Source organism: Carcharodon carcharias, chromosome 13 (genome assembly GCF_017639515.1).
Source record: "Carcharodon carcharias isolate sCarCar2 chromosome 13, sCarCar2.pri, whole genome shotgun sequence".
NCBI classification, from domain to species: Eukaryota; Metazoa; Chordata; class Chondrichthyes; order Lamniformes; family Lamnidae; genus Carcharodon; species Carcharodon carcharias.
The window spans coordinates 146,655,340-146,675,275 of NC_054479.1; the positions used below are offsets into that span (position 1 = coordinate 146,655,340).

The following is a 19,936-nucleotide window of genomic DNA, read 5'->3' on the forward strand; positions in this document are numbered from 1 at the left end:
GTCTTGGATGGTGTCAAGCTTCTTGAGTGTGTTGGGAGCTGCACTCATCCAGGCAAGTGGGGAATATTCCATCACACTCCTGACTTGTGCCTTGTAGATGGTGGATATGCTTTGGGGAGTCAGGAGGTGAGTTACTCGCCACAGGATTCCTAACCTCTGACCTGCACTTGTAGCCACAGTATTTATACAGCCAGTCCAGTTCAGTTTCTGGTCAATGATAACCTCCAGGATGTTGATTGTGGGGGTTCAGTGATGGTAACATCATTGAATGTTGAGGGGCAATGGTTAGATTCTCTTTTGTTGGAGATGGTCATTGCCTGGCACTTGTGTGTCGCGAATGTTATTTGCCACTGGTCAGCGCAAGCCTGGATACAGGTCTTGCTGCATTTGGACATGGACTACTTCATGGGCTTTTTTTATTATTCATTCATGGGATGTGGGCTTTGCTGGCTGGGCCAGCATTTATTGCCCATCCTTTGTTGCCCTTGAGAAGGTGGTGGTGAGCTGCCTTCTTGAACCGCTGCAGTCCCTGTGGTGTAGGTGCACCCACAGTGACTTTACATTGGATTATGTGGGATATATGTCATAGAAACAGGCCATTTGACCCAAAGAGATCATGTGGCATTTATGCTCCAGTCTAGTCTACTCCCATCATTTCTCATTCAAATCTATTATCATAACCCTCTATTCCCTTCTCCCTCATATGCTTGTCTATTTCCCCCTGAAATGCATCCATTCTATTGGCCTCAACCATTCCCCACTGGAGCAAGTTGCACATGTTGGGTAAAGAAGTTACTTCTGAATTTCCTACTGGATTTCTTGGTGACTATATTATATTGATGGGCTCTAATCGCTTTTCCATTTTGGATACTGGTGAGCGAGATGGTTCCTCAGGGGATTGTAGCAAGAGCCAAGCCTGTGATGTCACACGTGGCTCAGCTGCACAGAAGGGGAGGAGAAAGAATGGAAGTGCTATAGGGATAGGAGGTTCATAGTTAGAAGAGCCACATTGTTTCTGTGGCCGTAGACATGACTCCAGGATGGTATGTCACCTCCCTGGTGCCAGGATCAAGGATGTCATAGAGCGGCTGCAGGACATTCTTTTGGTTGCGGGAAACAGCCAGGGGTTGTGGTCCATGTTGGGACCAATGACACAGGTAGGAAAAGGGATGAGGTCCTAAAAGCAGATTTTAGGGAGTTAGGAAGGAAACTGAAAAGCAGGACCTCAGGAGCAGTAATCTCAGGATTACTCCCAGTGCCACATGCTAGTGAGCAGAAGAATGGGAAGATTAAGCAGTTCAATATGTGGTTCTAGAACTGGAACAGAAGAGAGGGCTTTAGATTTCTGGGGCATTGGGACCAGTTCTGGGGTGGGTGGGACCTGTACAAGAAGGATGGGCTACACCTTAACAGGAAAGAGACTAGTGTCCTCACGGGGAGGTTTGCTAGTGCTGTTGTGGGGGGTTTAAACTAGATTGGCAGGGGGATGGGAACCTGAGGGGAAATTCAGAGTGGAGAGGAGAGGAACTGGCAGTGCGAAGTAGAGAAGTATCAACTGATAAGGAGGAGATATCAGAGAGTAGTATCAAGGTAAATAGAATACTTGAAGAGTTTGATAGAGTTAGAGTAGGCAATAGTAAGTTATTAGATGAGGCCAGAGTGAGGGTGGGCAGTTGAAAAGCCGAAATCAGGGCCTATGTGCATGTATGTGAATGCACAGAGTGTGATTAATGAGATTGATGAACTGCAGGCACAGGGTGACAAATGGAATTATGATATTATTGCTATAACAGAGACCTGGCTCAAAGAAGGGCAGAACTGGGTGTTAAATATTCCAGGGTACAAGGTGTTTAGGAGAGACAGGAAAGGAAGAAAAGGTCTTGCGGGGGACTAGTGGCAGTATTGATTAAAGATGGTATTACAGTACTGGAGAGAGAGGATGTTCCAGAGGGATCAAAGATGGAATCTCTCTGGCTATAATGCTCTGGTATTATAGAGCACCAACTTGCAGAGGGGATGTAGAGAAACACATTTGCAAAGAAATTACAGAGGTGCAAAAATTATAGAGTAATCATAATAGGGAGATTTCAATTATCCAAATATAAACTGGGATAGGAATAGTACAAAGGGACAAGAGGAGCGAGAGTTCCTGGTGTGTGTTCAAGACTTTTTTCTGTAGCAGTATGTTTCTGGTCCAATGAGAGGTCAGGCACTGATGGACCTGGTTCTGGGGAATGAGTTGGCCCAAGTGGATCAAATTTCAGTGGGAGAGTATTTAGTGAACAGTGACCATTGTACCATAAGGTTGAGGTTGGCCATGGAGAAGGACAAGGAACAATCCAGAGCAAGGATAATTAATTGGGGGAAAGTCAACTACGATGAGGATGAGAATGCATCTGAGTCAAGTGAGTTGGAATCAAATGTTGGCGACAAAAATGGTGACTGAACAATTTTTTTTATTCATTCATGGGATGTGGGCTTCGCTGGCTGGGTCAGCGTTTATTGCCCATCCCTAATTGCCCTTGTTCACAGGGCATTTAAGAGTCAACCACATTGTTGTGGAGTCACATGTAGGCCAGACCAGGTAAGGATGGCAGATTTCCTTCTCTAAAGGACAATAGTGAACCAGGTGGGTTTCTATAACAATCAGCAATGGTTTCGTGGTCATCATCAGACTCAGAATCACAGAATTTTAATGGCGCAGAAGGAGGCCATTTGGCCCATTGTGTCTGCACTGTCTCTCCAAATGAGCTTTATGACCAAGTGCCAGTTCCCTGCTTTTTCCCCATACCCCTGCACATTGTTTCTATTCAAATAATCATCTAATGCCCTCTTGAATGCCTCGATTGAACCTGCCTCCGCCACACTTCCAGGCCGTGCATTCCAGACTTGAACCACTCGTTGTGTGAAAAAGTTTTTCTCACATCACATTTGCTTCTTTTGCAAATCGCCTTTGTTCTCGATCCTTTTACGAGCCGGAACAGCTTCTCCCTATCTACCCTGTCCAGCCCCATCATGGTTTTAGATATCTCCAGCAAATCTCCTCTAAGCCTTCTTCTCTCCAAGGAGAACAGTCCCAATCTCTCTAATCTATCTTCGTAACTGAAGTCTCTCATCCCTGGAACCATTCTTCTAAACCTCTTCTGCATTCTCTCTGATGTGTTCACATCCTTCCTATAATGTGGTGCCCAGAACTGTACACAATACTCCAGCTGAGGTCTAATGAGTGTCTTATATAAATTCAGTATAACCTGCTTGCTCTTGTACTTTATGCCCCTATTAATGAAGCCCAGAATACCAAATGCTTTATTAACTGCTGTCCCCACCTGTCCTGCCACCTTCAATGATCTAGGCACATATACACCCAGGTCTTTCTGCTCCTGCACCCCCTTCAAAATTTCACTCCTTATTTTATGTTGTCTGTCCATGTTCTTCCTACCAAAATGCATCACCTCACATTTCTCCCCATTGAACTCCATCTGCCACCTATCTGTCCACTCCACCAACTTGTCTATGTCCTTTTGAAGTTCCACACTGCCCTCCTTGCAGTTTACAACACTCCCACGCTTTGTACATTCCCACCCAAGAAAACATTAAGAATAAGAGGACACAGATTCAGAATAATGGACAAAAAGAGTAAATGTGATGTGAAGGAAAAGATTTTCACCTAAAGGGCAGTTGGAACGTAGAACAAAATTCCTGAAAGGATGGTGGAGGCAGCTTCGATCGAGGTGTTCAAAAGGAATTGGATTGCTACCTGAAAAGAGGTTACAGGGTTAAGACAGTGGACTAGGTAGAATGCTCTTTCAGAAGGCCAGTGCCGACTCGATGGGCTGAATGGCCTCCTTCTGCACTGTAAGGATTCTGTGATTCCGTGATAGTCCTGCTCTCTCCCACAAGAGGAAACATTCTCTCTGTATCTACTCTATTAAAACCTTTCAGAATGCTAAAGACCTCTATTAGGTCACCCCTTAGCTTTCTTTTTTCAAGGGAGGAGAGACATAGCCTGTCAATCCTTTCCCGATGTGAATACCCATATATTTCTGGAATCATTTCGTAAATCTTTGCTTCTTCCTGCTAACCTGTGACATAGCTTTTAGTAATTGTTGTATTTGTCTCCAAGATCCCTTTGTTCCTCTGCCCCACCTAAATTCGTACCTTCCAAGCAGTAAGTGACTTCCCTTTCCAACAAAAAGTCGACTATCTCACATTTATTTGTGTTGAACTTCAATTATTTTCCTGTTCTGCAGCTTTATTATTGCTCCTCCTGTAATTATCACAGATCTCCTCAGTGCGGACTACACCACCCCCCCCCACCGCGCCCCCACCCCCCACACCCCCCCGCACCCCCGCCCCCTGCCTCCCACCCCGCCTCCCACCCCACCCGCCCCCCCCACCACCCCCTCTGCCCCCCCTGCCCCCCGCCCCCTCCGCGCACCCACTGCGCCCCCTCCCCGCCCCCCCTCCCACCCCCCCCACTCCATCCCCCACCCCTTTGTGCTCAGCATGACTCCAACCAGCAGAGAGTTTACCCCCTGTTTCCCACTGACTCCAGTTTTGCTAGGGCTCCTTGATGCCACACTCGGTCAAATGCGATCTTGGTCTCAAGGGCAGTCACTCCCACCTCACTTCAAGTTCAGCTTTTGTCCATCCTTGGACCAAGGTTGTAATGAGATCATGAGTCATGTGGACCTGGTAGAACCCAAACTGAGTGTCAGTAAGCAGGTTATTGCTGAGTAAGTTCCACCTGATAGCACTCTCAACGATACCTTCCATCACTTTACTGATGATCAATGTAGACTGTTAGGGCAGTCATTGGCTGGGTTGGATTTGTCCTGCTTTTTGTGGACAGGATATACCTGGGCAATTTTCCACATTGTAGCTTTACTGGAACAGCTTGGCAAGCGACACAGCTAGTTCTGGAGCACAAGCCTTCTGTAACACTGCCGGAATATTGTCAGGGTCCATAGCCTTTGCAGTGTCCAGTGCCTTCAGCCATTTCTTCATATCAATTGAAGTGATATGGCTTTGAATTGGCTGATGACTGACATCGGTGATGCTGGACACCTCAGGAAGAGGTCGAGGTGAATCATCCAATGGCACTACAGACTGAAGATGGGGCAAATGCTTCAGCCTTCATGCCTTCATTTTAATAGTGATATGTTTAAACACAGAGCTTAGATCTGATCCATTGATTGTAGAATCACTGAGCTCTGTCTATCACATATTGCTTCCACAGTTTGGCACACAAGTTGTCCTGTGTTGTAGCTTCACCAGGTTGACACCTCATTTTTAGGTGTGCCTGGTGCTGCTCCTGGCATACCCTCCTGCATGCTTCATTGAACCAGGGTTGATCCCCTGGTTCGATGGTAATGGTAGAGTGGGAGTTATGCCAGGTCATAAGGTTACAGGTAAAGGCAAACAACTAATTACTTTGGACATCAGTAATTTTAACTCCAAAATAGGGGAGTTTGGTTAGGTAGGATGTTAAAAAGCTATAGATCTGAAACAGGAAAAGATCATACCTTGCACTTTCAGTTTTAACAGAGACAGGACAAAGGGTTGGGAGCCAATTGATTTTCAGAGAGAGTGTTGATCATTTAAATATTTTACTGAGTCTCCATGCCTTCGTTTTAACAGTGATATGTTTAAACACAGTCAACAAGATTTTCCAGATTTCAGGAAATTCCTTGCTGAAAGGAAGCAAGCGGTGCTGAATCCATGAGTTAAGTGCCTTTGCAGCACTGCCTGTGGACCAGAAGGAGCAGGAGTTTCTCCCCGAGGCTCCCCAGCTCTGAAGGCCTGGAAATCAACACATAAATAATGCTCCTGGTTCATGGCCTCCAAATTCCTTAAAAACCTCAGCAACACTCCAAACCCACTGCAGCCAGAACTTCAGAACCTCACACTCTTTTCCCTCACCTGTCATGTTTTTATATGATATAAAGGTACCAATCACTCATAAGGGATTGTGCAAACATGTGGGTTTATTTATTTGAGACTAGGCACATGGGAACGTTTATACAGAGACATAAAGCTTGAAGACATCAGCAGCAGTGCTGTCCATGTGTACTTTGCTGAATAGCAAAAGTGAAACGAAATCTAGATCACACACTTCCTGTCTAGTGATGTCCTCTTCCTATCCCTTAAAGGTACCTTCAGGATCACCCTTTCTTTTTAAAGCCATTTCCCCCTCTTCCAAAGAAGTATAACTATTTACAATACATGTTCCCGCTTAGTTACCATTATGTAAGTGTATAGAACTATGAGTTGCTGAAGTGTAGAGGTAATTGGCTGGTATACCCAGATCTTGTAACAGTAACTATGTCTGGATAAAAACAAAAAAACTGCGGATGCTGGAAATCCAAAACAAAAACAGAATTACCTGGAAAAACTCAGCAGGTCTGGCAGCATCGGCGGAGAAGAACAGAGTTGACGTTTCGAGTCCTCATGACCCTTCGACAGAACTTGAGTTCGAGTCCAGGAAAGAGCTGAAATATAAGCTGGTTTAAGGTGTGTGTGTGGGGGGCGGAGAGATAGAGAGACAGAGAGGTGGGGGGGGGGCGGTGTGGTTGTAGGGACAAACAAGCAGTGATAGAAGCAGATCATCAAAAGATGTCAACGACAATAGTACAATAGAACACATAGGTGTTAAAGTTAAAGTTGGTGATATTATCTAAACGAATGTGCTAATTAAGAATGGATGGTAGGGCACTCAAGGTATAGCTCTAGTGGGGTTTTTTTTAATAATGGAAATAGGTGGGAAAAGGAAAATCTTTATAATTTATTGGAAAAAAAAGGAAGGGGGAAACAGAAAGGGGGTGGGGATGGGGGAGGTAGCTCACGACCTAAAGTTGTTGAATTCAATATTCAGTCCGGAAGGCTGTAAAGTCCCTAGTCGGAAGATGAGGTGTTGTTCCTCCATGTCTGGACATGTCTTTAATTGCTCACAGTGATCTGTGGGATTGTCATTCTTGGATGTTGTTCCTGATTGCATTTGGGATCTTGTGCTTGATGGTGGTTGAGGAACTGGAAGTGGATCTGATTTGTCCTTGATAATGCCTCACCATTGTGCCTTCGTGTGCAATGACTTTAATGGACGCTGGTTCCGAAAAAATCCTTGTCACCTTGGTTGGTTGACACCCTGTGGAAACCTGGATGCGAACTTGTCCCAACAGTGAATCTGGCAACTCTATATCTGCATTTTTATCATGTATGTTGGTCATCTTCTCTTGCAGTTGTAAAAGTTGCCCTCTAGTAGAGAGAGTAGAATGGATAAGAGCAGGTGAATTGGTATGCACTGATCTGCCAAACATGAGCTCTGCTGGTAATGGAATAGTTGCACCTAAAGGTGTCGCTCTCAGATATAACATTGCAACATGTAGATCTTGATTGGTTTGTCTACATTTGAGAATTAAGGATTTTACCATGCGAGTCATTCATCCAGCTAGCCTGTTACATCTAGGGTCACAAGGAGAAGAAGTAGTGTGACCAATATTCCACCATTCACACATATCCTGAAACAGCCTATCAATAAATTGCAAACTATTATCTGTAATAATCTCTCCAGGCACATAAGTAAACTGAAAATATTATTTAGAGTGTGTGCAGCAGTTGTGTTTGACATATTGTGCAATTGTCGAATGATGGGTCACTTGGTAAAGTAGTCGAAGGTGACAATGAAGTCGGTGCCCTGGACATAAAAGAGGTTGGATGCGATTTTGGACCAAGGATGGGTCATGTGCAATCAATGGTTATTTGTGCTGGCTTGGGAAATGCTCCTGATGTGCCTCACACTTCTTGACAACGGCTTCAATGACATTGTTCATACCCGGCCAGTAGACTGTCTCTCTTGTGAGTCTTCTCATCAGACCCATGAAGTTTTTGAAGAATATCAGGTTGCAGAAATTCTGGTATGATGACCTGCCTGCCTTTAAAAATGACTCCCCAGGAGATGCCTCATTCATCCTGATAAGGCCAAATAGTCTCATGTGCTCATGGATATGTTGAATTGAATCAGGCCATATGTTGATAATGGTTTTCTACACTTTCTGTAATGTGGAATTTTTTACCGGCATTTGAGTTGCTGAAAATATACCAGATCAATTGAGGGACTTGCATTCTCCTGCAAGTGTAATGCTACAGCTCACTTTGGAGAGGCGGTGGCAAAGTGGTATTGTTGCTGGACAAGCAGTCCAGTGACCCAGTATAATGCTCTGCAGACCAAGGTTCGAATCCCGCAATGGTAGATGGTGAAATTTGAATTCAATAAAAATCAGGAATTATAAGTCTAACGATGACCATGAAACTATTGTCAATCGTCATAAAAGCCCATCTGGTTCATTAATGTCCTTTAGGGAAGGAAATCTGCCGTCCTTACCTGGTTTGGCCTACATGTGACTCCAGACACACAGCAATGTGGTTGACTCTTAAATGTCCTCTGAAATGGCCCAGCAAGCCACTCAGTTGTGTCAAGTCACTGAAAAGCCAGTAAGAAGGAATGAAACTGGACGGACCACCCAGCATTGACCCAGGCACCGGAAACTACAAAGGCAAACTCAGCCCTATTGACAAAGTCCTCCTTACTACTATCTGGAGAGCTGTCTCACAGACTAGTCAAGCAACAGCCTGACGTAGTCATCCTCACGGAATCATATCTTACAAATAATGTCCCAGACACCACCATCACCATCCTTGGGTATGTCCTGTCCCAGGACAGACCCAGTAGAGGTAGTGACACAGGATAGCAGATGGTTATTCTTATTGCTTATAGGTACCTATTGTGTATGGTTTGTTTGGATCAGTGTAAGGTTCCTTGTAGCTGCATCAGCCTTTGCTCTACTGCACCTGCTGCTGCCAATGGCCCTTTCTGTCACAGGCTTTACAGAATTGCTGGAAAGCTGGGCATTTCCTTGGTGCATGCAGAAGGCCACACCTTCCACATGTCTTGCTAGGCTTGGGTGTTTGAGTGAGTGCGTCAACAATTGGGGTTGTCCTTAGGATCTGTAAGCCTTGTTGACCTGTGAGGGTCACCTCACACTTATCCCCATCCTGAGTAGCTCTCTAATGTTATACATTTTGGGTTTGCCCAGCAGATCTTGCTGGAATGTTTCAATGGGAGTGGATGTGATCACCAACTCAACAATTCTGTCTGCTAGCTCTGCATCTGAAAATGACTGTACATACCCTTTTCGCTGTATCTGCTGACAAAGTGGTCTATAGATTCTATAGGCTGTTGTCAAAATGACATGAACTCTTGTTGCTGAATATAGAAGTTTAACCTGATTCTGAACTGGTCTTCCAATGTAGTCCATATCTTTTGGCAATCCTTTGGCTCTTCTGCTGTTAATCCTGACATGTATAGCCTGTATAGACCTTCATCCCCAATTGCTAGGAGAATTTTTATAGCTTGCTTGTCTGCCTCAAACACACCCGAATCAAGAAACCACAACTCTGTAAGCTGTTTAAACATTTTAAATCCTGATAGGAGGACAGCTGCAACCCAATTTAAACTGGTGAATTTTGTGGAAATTCTGACAATATCCCTTTGACCTTCCTTCTCCTGTAGTACCTGGGATGAGTGTCGCTGAGCTGCTTTTGCATACTTTTCCGATGTTCCACCCATTGTAATTGAAACTTCCCCACCCCGACTTTTGTAACAATCTTGTTTTGGTTTACTTTATTTTTTTTATTGGGCTTTTCCTCGCTTGCTATCAATCTGGCCCACACCCTGGTCACTCACCTTTCCTGACTGAGCTAACCCGGTGCTGATCCTCTCGACACGCTTTCCACTCACAGAACTGACAGGCTAGGTGCTGCAATCTCACCACGAGGGATCCTTCTGCTTATCAGCTCTTTATTTGAGCACTGTCCTTGCATTGTGCCTTCAAAACTTTTCTGTGCAGTCACCACACTGTGATTTCAACACTCTCTGATGCTGCAAGGTCGTTGTGGCCTGACCAGAGTATCGAGGAACATCTCATGCCATGTAGCACCATCTAAGACTGTTCACCATGTTATACCTGTACCTAATCTTGCTGCTTGGCTGAACACCATGTTGCTTAGAAGGAAGCATTACTGCGCACAATATTGTGTTTTTATAATGATAGAAAGGCACCAATCACTCATAAGGGATTTTGCAAACGCATTGTGGGTTAATTTATTGATATAAGGCACATGGGAACATTTATACCAAGGCATAAAGCTTGAGACATAAAAGCTGCAGAGCTGTGTGTGTGTGCTCTGTTGAAAATCAAAAGTGAAACTATATTGGATCACATGGCACACTTCCTTTCTAGTGATGTCATGCTGCAATTCCTTAAAGGCATATGACAATACCACCCTCTGCAAATCAGCACATATTCTCATCCTCTCTCCTCTCTGCTCCTGGCTGTGACTTTGTTCCAGCTTTCTCACCGAGCAGTGACCGCTGGCAGGAAAGTGTGAACAAAAATTATAACAAAATTCTGCTGTTAAATTCCGTGAGACCTTTCACATATTTCCAGGATTCCATCCACTGACAGTTGTCCCCGAATTCTTCCCATCTCCCTGTACCAATCGAGGTCCATGAGTTCATACAGAAAGTTAGTATCATTCACTCGGGTAAATACTTTCTTATTACCTATTGGAACTGATCAGTGTTCCACAAAAACACCTGCTCTGACAGCACGTTTTTGCCTCTGATCTTAAGGCTATTTTCTGAAATGATGGCCCAAGATGTGGCATTCATTGGATCAATTAAACTTCCATCGAAAGCTGGGCTTTAGCTTCAAAGACAAACAGTGGAGTAGAAAAACATTGCTCAATATTTCTCTCACTTTATCTGTGCTAAGATATGTGTTTTTAGTTGTTTATTAGCACTTTACTCAAAGTGTTGGATGATTTATCTAAGGCCTTGGATAATAGTGGCATCAGTATACATTTAGATCTATGGATAGTTTGAGATCATTAGGAACTGCTGCTTGATGTGCAGAGCCTATCCTCGATAAATATTATTTTCACTCCATACACCATTGATTGCTTCAGCCAAAGAAACATTATGGAATTGTTATATTGGTGTTTTCTGTCACTAACTGAGGCTGCAGCAGGATCATTTTATGTGTGATTTATTGCTGTACTTTTTCTTAAACATGTGATTTTTTTTTTCACCAGGAGAAAAGCAAAGGTCGCCAGGAGTTGACCCAAAACAGCTGGCTGAGGAACTGCAGAAAGTATCCCAACAGGCACCTTCTGTGGTGACCTCAGCCACAGAGAAAGGAGTCCACAGCCATTCAGGAACCACATCAGCCACCTCTAGTGCTGCCCCCAGCCCTGGGCAACCTGGTTCACCTGCAGTTAGTAAAAAGCGACACAGCAGCAAGGTGAGCAGATACCATAAAACCATTAGCTTGCTTACTAATACTGAAATCAATTTGTCAATGAAACATCAAACATCAGTTTATAGAATTACCACTGGACTGATTGAATTCAATAAAATATGGTTTATAAGTTTTACATTTACAAAAGAAAGTTTGCTAAATTGAAAAAATCTAGCAATTAATTAAAGTAATATATTTTGTTTCAACAAAAGGTTCATAGCCTCAGCCAGTTTATGAATAAGGCATTAAAGAACTAAGAACTCTAGCAGCGGAGATGAGAACCATAGAATCACAGAATGGTTACAGCACAGAAGGGGATCATTTGGCCCGCCATGTCTATGATGGCTGTCTGCAGGAGCAGTTCATCTAGTGCCACTCCCCACCCTTCCCCATAGCCTTGTTCATTTTGCCTTTTCAGACAACATTCCAATTGCCTTTTGAAAGCCTCAATTGAACCCGGCCCCTCTCAGGCTGTTCATTCCAGATCCTGTCCATTCAGTGCATAAAAAGTTTTCTTCATGTCACTCTTGCTTCTTTTGCCAATTGCCTTAAATCTATGTCCTCTAGTTCTCAATCCTTTCACCAATTGGAACATTTTGTCCCTATCTACTCTGTCCAGACCCGTCATGATTTTGAATACCTCTATCAAATCTCCTCTCAACCTTCTCTTCTCCAAGGAAAACAGCCCCAACTTCTCCAATCTTTCTATATAAGCGGAGTTCTTCATCCCTGGAAACATTCTCATGAATCTTTTCTACACACTCTTTAATGTCTTTTTATCTTTCCTAAAGTGTGGTACCCAGAACTAGATGCAAAATTCTAGTTAAGGCAAAACAAGCATTTTATGCAGCTTTAACATAACTTCCTTACTTGTGTACTCCATGCCTCTATGAATAAAGCCCAGGATACTTCATGCTTTATCAACTGTGCTCTCAACTTGTCTTTCCACCTTCAATTGTGCACATGTACACCCAGGTTCATTGCTCCTGCATTCCCTTTAGAATTGTATCCTTTCTTTTACATGGTCTCTCCTTGTTCTTCCCAGCAAAATAAATTACTTTACACTTCTCTGTAATAAATTTCATCTGCCATTTCTCCTCTCATTCCTTCAATCTGTCCATGCCTTTTTGATGTTCTACATTATCCTCCTCACAGTTCACAATACTTTCAACTTTTGTGTCATCTGCAGATTTTGAAATTATGCCCTGTACACCAAGGTATATTTCATTAATATAGATCATGAAGAACAAGGGTTCTAACACAGACCTCGGGGGAACCCCACAATAAACCTTACTCCGGCCCGAAAAACATCCATTAGCCACTATCTCTGTTTCTTGTCACTCAGCCAATTTTGTATTCATGTTGCTACTGTCCTTTTTATCCATAAACTCTAACATTTCTCACAAGTCTGTTGTGTGGCACTTTGTCAAACGCATTTTGGAAGTCCATATGCACCACATCCAGGTTGTTACCCTCATCAACTTTCTCTTGTACCTCATGAAAAATCTCAAGCAAGTGTGTTAAACAAGATTTTCCCAGAACAAATCCATGCTGGCTCTCCTTAATTAATTAAGCTTAAATGACGGCCAAAATTAAGATACCCTATGGATTGAAAAATATGCATAAAATTGTTGAGTCAAAAACAGTTAATCCCACCCACCAAACCATTTGATTCATGAACAAGTCATAATCGGTCCATGTTTTGTGTATCAGCCCTATTGACATTGTCATATTCGAGAGGCCTATCTTGGTACCAATGCTATATTCCTTTCATTCCTTTTGAATCAATGATCTTTCATTTTTTTTAAAACTTTGTTTATTGTACTCAGTAACATGAGTTAAAATTGGCCATTTGTTGCTTTGAACCATGGAATGGTTACAGCATGAAAGTAGTCCATTGAGCCCACCATGTCCATGTTATCCCTTTGCTGGAGCAAATTAGTTCTGCTTTTCATGCTTCAGTATCCCTCGAGCTTTTCTTCTGTGCTTCCTCATGGCTATTTTGTCAGAGTGAAGTGGGCTTTCAATTTAATAGAAGAACCTCCATGTTAAGAGTAGCTGGCTTTCCCTCATTGGATTTCCTGTCACTGACCACAATCAATCGCATGCCTCCCACTCTTATTATGCATGCATGGGGAATCTATTGATATAAGAACATAAGAAATAGGAACAGGAGTAGACCATATGGCCCTTGAACCTGCTCTGCCACTCAGTACAATCATGGCTGATCTTCTGCCTCAACTCCCCTTTCTCTATTTGCTGGGAGACCAAAACACTATCTATCTCAGCCTTCAATACACAGAACAATGGAACATGCACAACCACCTGGAATAGACAATTCCAAAGATTCACAACCCCTTGAATGAAGAAATTTCTCCTCATCTCAGCCCGAAATTTTGGCCCCTTATCCTGAGACTGTGCCCCCGTGTTCTAGATTCCCCAGGCAGGGGAATCACTCTCTCAGAATCTATCTGTCAAACCCCTTCAGAATCTTGTACATTGCAATATAATCACCTCTCATTTTTCTGAACTCCAGAGAGTATCAGCCCAATTTACTCAGCCTCTCATCTTAGAAACAGAGAGATATAGAAACATAGAAGCAGGAGAAGGTCATTTCGAGCCTGCTTCACCATTCAGTATGATCATGGTTGATCCTCTTTTTCAAACACCATACTCCCGCTCTCTCCCCATACCACATGACACCTTAGAGTCCAGAAATCTATCTATTCCCTTCTTAAATATATTCAGTGACTTGGCCTCCACACATTCTCTGTGGTAGAGAATTCTGCAGGCTCACCACCCTCTGAGTGAAGAGGTTTCTCCTCATCTCAGTCCTTAGGACAACTCTGTTATCTCAGGATCCAATCTAGTGAACCCCTGCTGTACCTAACAAGTATATCCTTCCTTAAATATGGAGACCAAAACTGCACACATTATTCCAGGTGTGGTCTTACCAAAACCCCGTACAATTGCTCCAAAACTTTGCCATTCTTATACCCCAATCCCCTTGCTAAAAAGGCCAACATGCCATTAGCCTTCCTAATTGCTTGCTGTACCAGCATGTTAACTTTCTATGTTCCTTATAGGGATACACCCAAGTACCTCTGAACATTAACATTTAAAAGTTTAACACCTTTAAAAAGATATTCTGTTTTTCTATTCTTACTTCACACTTGGTGTGAAATATACTCCACCTACCACCTTGCTTCCCACTCACTAAACCTGTCTATATCCCTTTGCAGCTTCTTTGTATCCTCCTTCAAAGTTACATTCCCACCGAGCTTTGTATCATCAGAAAAAATAGATACATTAATCTCTGTCTCTTTGGGGGGAATCACCCCAGATTTGCACTAAGCGCATTAGCGGGTGTGAAAAAAATTGTTTTACTGTTGGCCGCAATGGCAGGTTTTTGTGCATATCGTCTCCTTCCTGCCTCGTAAATTACACAGTCACAGGAAATATGCCAGATCGCTGGCGAGCAGTCTCTGATTAAAGGCCACCATGTTGTCACCTTGCCGCTTCCTCACGCCAGGCACCATAATTAAATTGCAGCCGTGCACACACTTCTCAATGCTTCAGCCCAGGACTGCTCCAGTGAAAACATGGCCCCAAAAGCCAGGAAGAGTGCAGCCTCCCAATTCCTGATCCCTGGGATGCCTTCTGGCTGCTGCAAAGTCCTCTGCCACCACTCTGGCCGCAGGAGGCCTGTCAGTCTCACCGCACAAGAGGTTGGCCATCCAGTGCAGAAAACGGATGAATGATCTCATCCCTGCTGCCAGGGTAAGGTAACCACCTCATCACTCTAAACTCACCCACTCACAAACCCATCACACATTCACTGGCATCTCACTCACTGCCAGCTCAAGGGACATCACCACTCACTCTCTCACACACACCCTCACATCTCCATCTGGCCTCCTCATCCCGCCTATGGCTCTACTCATCACACATACACACCTGGCATCCTTCTCATTTGGCCTGGCATGTGCCTTGCTCACACTCTCTCCATCTGTCTTTATGCAGGACAGGATCACCTACAATCACTGGGAGAGGTCCCAGACTGGGGGTGGAGTGCCAGACACCAAGGTCCTCACTCCATTCAAGAGGCGAGCATTGAAGCTGATCGGAGAGAACATTGACCATTCCTGTGGCAATGGTGAGGTCAGCAGCAAATGCCCACATGACAACACTGACCACATCATCCCTCTCTCCACGCTACTCTGAGTCCAACATGGCTGCCAAGCACTAATAATCTCCACTTTCTCTCATTAGCTCATCTGACACATCACCCCGGGCAACCATGAGCCCGACTCCAGCGCCAAGAGCACCTCGAATGAGGACCCTGAAGACAGCACCATTGAAAACACATCACTCCACTCATCCACATCCTCTACCAGCGCAACGACACACACCTCAGTGGGACATAGATATAGGGCAGTCTCAGGATCACAGCCTGGTGAGCACAGCACACAATCTGTCCCACAGCTGGTTGAGGCAGGGATATCTGAGGTCGCTGGCACTTGGAGGATTGCTGGAAACAAGGAATCTGCTGAGTCCGGGTCAGAGGTTGAGCCTCTGGACTCGGTCCTCAATCAGTTGCTGGAGCTGCAAAGGCAACCACAGGAACATCAGGAAGGGATGTCCACTGCACTCCTCAGATTGCAAGGCATGATGGAGGAGTCCGTCCACCTTCTGTCAGAAGTGATAGCGCTGGCGTTGCCAATGCACTGAAGTCAACACTGGTAGGATGGAGGCTGCCATGGAGACCTTGGTCCAGGACATTGGTCCTGCACTGCTGCGCGGGCTGAACTCCATCTCTGATGCCACAGTTGGCCTCCAGCGGTGTCAATGTGAGAGGGGTGCGAGGCAGCTCAATCTCACTGCAGCTTCCCCTTCTCCTCATAGAGTCACCCAGGGGCTCTGGGCACCCATAGGGGGGAGGATCAGCAGGTGAACACCCCGGGGCCATCCATCCAGGTGACTCCAGGAATGTCCGTCCAATCCAAATCCCCTCTTCCTGTGACCGCAGCAGCTCCAGCTCCACAGGCCGAGGGAGGTGCACCTGGCCCACAGCAGGACACCCAAAGCAGGCCGAGGCCCTCCAGGTCCCGGCTCTTCAGAGGACGCCCGCCAAGGTCATCACAGACAGGGTGTGGCAGTTAGCAGGCTGCCTCCACCTCCACTGTGGGTGTCGGTGGGGCTGGTTACCAATATGTAGCGGCAAGATTAGGAAGGTTAAGAGGATGTTATTGCACAACCTGGACATGGATTTTAATCACTTGTACATAATGTTCATTATTGTAAATAAACTCCCAAGAATATCTCCCTGCCTATGGCTCCTTGTTCTGATGAGCAGTGTTCGTGTCACTCAGATGTGAAACCTTGGTTCCTGCACAAGATAAAGGCAGATGTCTCAGTCCAGGGCCTCTTCCCTGTGCAGTGTGTAACCTTCAGACCTCACACTCCCTGGACACATTAGTGATGTCTGCACCTCGATGGTGCTTGTCATTGCTGTCAAAATGTGGTGGGCAGGCGATACAGAGTTCCATCATTCTCTCTGTGTGCTCTCAGCACCTTTAAGGTGGGGCTGGCCCCCAACTCTTCAGTATCTGTGATCAGTGACGCTGTGCTCCTGAAGGGTGTGGGTGCTGAAGGCTGACAAAGGGGGTCAGGTGCATTTAAAGTTTCACGGCTGTGTCTCCATGATCTGATCCTGATCACAGAGCACAAGCGAGCTGCCCTCAGCCAGACAGGAATCAGACATTCACAGAGGCTATGTGAAGATCTATGGAGTGTTCTCACTGCAGGTCATCATCATCTTCCTGGAATCTAGTGACCACTAGGGCCTCCACTGCATCTCCATGGTGTGATCCTGAGCACTGAGGGTATGTGTGCTGCCATCAGCCACACAGGAGTCAACCATTCACAGATGCAAGGTGAAGATTTCGAGACTGTCCTCTCTGCATCTCATCATCATCCTCCGTGAATCTTGTGGTTATCAAGGCCTCCCGAGTGAACCTGCCTCATCTGGTCAGTGCGATGGCCTCATCACCAGCATCTTTGCCTTCGAGGACTCATCTTCATCATCCCCTTCGATGTCCCCCTCATTGGAGGATATGTGCAGCTTCTCCATCTCCTCCTCAGCTAACTCCTCTCCCTGTTGCAGAGCCAGATTGTGTAGCACACAGCAAGCGACGATGATGCATGACACCCTCTGGGGACTGTATTTCAGTGTTTCACCTGGACCTGTCGAGGCACCGGGACCTCATTTTCAAAATGCCTGTCGTTTGCTCCACCAAAGTCCAGGTCGCAGCATGGTCCTTGTTATAGTGTCAGTCTGCTGCACACAGGCCGCTGCACAGGCTTCATCAGTAACACCCTCTGTGGGTAACTTTTATCCCCGATACCCTGCAGCCTCTGTGGACCCTGGAAGATATCAAGGATCTTGGACATGCTGAAGATGTAGGAGTCACAGACATTCCCTGGGAATCACGCGCAGACCAATAGGATGTGTTTGCGGTGGAAGCGAGTGGAAGCCCTTGCGGTTGATGTAGTCGCCTGCTTGTTGCCATGGAGATCTAACCGCCATGTTAGTACAGTCGATGGCACCCTGTACCTGTGGAAAACCTGAGATCTGGGCAATTCCCAGTGCTCTTGCTTCCTGGTTTTCCTGATCAGTTGAAATGCACAAAGTCCTGTGACTTTACAAAGGTGGCATCTGTGACCTCCTGGAAACACTTGTGGGTGGAGGCTTGTGAGATCCCACACAGGTCACCCATGGAGCCCTGGAAGGAGCCACTGGTGTAAAAATTGATCACCGAGGTCACTTTCACAGCCACTGGCAGTGGATGCCCTCCATGTCCCCATGGTGGCAATTCCTGCAGCAGGTGTCGTATGTGACCAACCAGTTCCCTAGACACGTGCAGTCTTTGGCGACAATAGTTCTCAGTGATATGCACCATCTACAGACCCTGGGTCTAGCGTAGCTCCTATGAGCGACGGCTCTCTGTGGATCTTCAGCTGTGTGCACAGCAGACACTGCCGCACCTTCACCTTGAGGGATGTTCTCCTCCCTTTGCTGAGCCAGGTGCCTTTGCCACTCTCTGCTTCGTCTTCTCTGCTCCCTGTAATCCATGAGGCTTACCGCTAAATCACCAGGCCCCATGATCCTGATGTTCTCCTCCTGCGGGATCAAAGAGAGAGAACCTCTCTTGGTTAAGTCTGAGGGCCCCTTCACTCAATCCAGAGAGTGCTGGCCACCACTTGGATGGTAACTGGGGACGTGGTTGGGGGATATGGGGGTGTGGGGATGTGGGTGGGGGGCGTGGGGAGGTGGGGGCGTGGGTGGGTGGGGGTGTGGGTGTGTGGGGGGGCAGAGGGAAGGGAAGAGGCCACGCTTTAGGGAAACCTTGTATAAAGTGACCATTCTTCCGCAGCTGAGACAATTCAGGCGCAGCCACATTGACATGTCGGAGTCGGGCCTCCAGCTTATCTGCCCACTCAAGCAACACAGAGGCATGAAAGGGCCACCAAGTGTTCTAGAGCTTCTCACCCCTCGGGCACAGACTGCAAACCTATGAGCATTTTATTGGATTGCCAAACAATTGGACAACTGGGCACGTTTTACAATCTCCTCACTAACGCTGGCCATGGAGCTGGTGGAGTCACTCACAGCCCCTTGCAATCTCATCATCCCGGTTTGGACCAGTCTCCCCCATGGTTGAAGCTAACAGTGCAACCTTGCAGTGTGGGTTAGGAGAATGTCTGTGTCTGAGCTGAGAGCACAGCCTGCAGTCCAATGGGCAAAGCTGCTGCCAATCAGTCAGGTGGAGTGGGGTGAAGGTGGGTCGGGTTTCGGACAGCCAATGATTGTACTAAACTCTGGTCATCCAAGTGGTGGCCAGCACTCTCTGGGATGTGTTAAAAAGCCTTCGGACTTAATCAAGAGAGGATCTTAGAACACCCAAGCTAACCCATGCATCTCTCTCTTTCATCCTGCAAGAGGAGGACATCAATAGCATGGAGCCTGGTGGCCTAGCTGTATGCCTCATGACTTACAGGAATCAGAGATGAATGGGAAGAGAGTGACTGAGGTGCTCAGCTCAGCAGAGTGAGGAGCAGCGCCCTCAGGAAGAAGGGATGGCTGGGGCTCCTGCACACGCTACTGAAGAGCCACAGCACTGGTCAGCGCCGAACTAGATCCAGGGTCTACAGACGGTGCTTATCGTTCATGCGGATCAGCAAGAAGCAGTGTCGCCAAAGACTGCACATGTCCAGGGAACTGGTCGTTCACATCTGCCACCTGCTGCAGGATTTGGTGCCACAGGGACATGGAGGGCATCTACTGCCTGTGGCTGTGAAATTGACTATGACGCTCAGTTTCTGTGCCAGTGACTCCTTCCAGTGCTCCACAGGTAGCCTCTTTGGGATATGACAAGCCTTCACTCACAAATGCACCCATGTGGCCACGGATGCACAACTTTGTGCATTTCTCCTGGGACCAGGAAAACCAGGAGCAAGAGCGCTGGGATTTGCCCAGGTCTCAGGTTTCCCGCAGGTACAGGGTGCTATCGACTGCA

General features: G+C 46.0%; 1 protein-coding gene across 1 annotated transcript in view; it reads left to right on the forward strand.

Annotated features, from left to right (window-relative positions):
* LOC121286168 (protein piccolo-like) overlaps positions 1-19,936 on the forward strand; it is a gene marked incomplete at its 3' end in the record, with an annotated part of 652,194 nt that overhangs the window by 562,678 nt on the left and 69,580 nt on the right. The window contains exon 17 of the mRNA XM_041203147.1: positions 11,152-11,360. Coding sequence (XP_041059081.1) covers positions 11,152-11,360 — 209 coding nt within the window. The remainder of the gene's footprint in view (positions 1-11,151; positions 11,361-19,936) is intronic.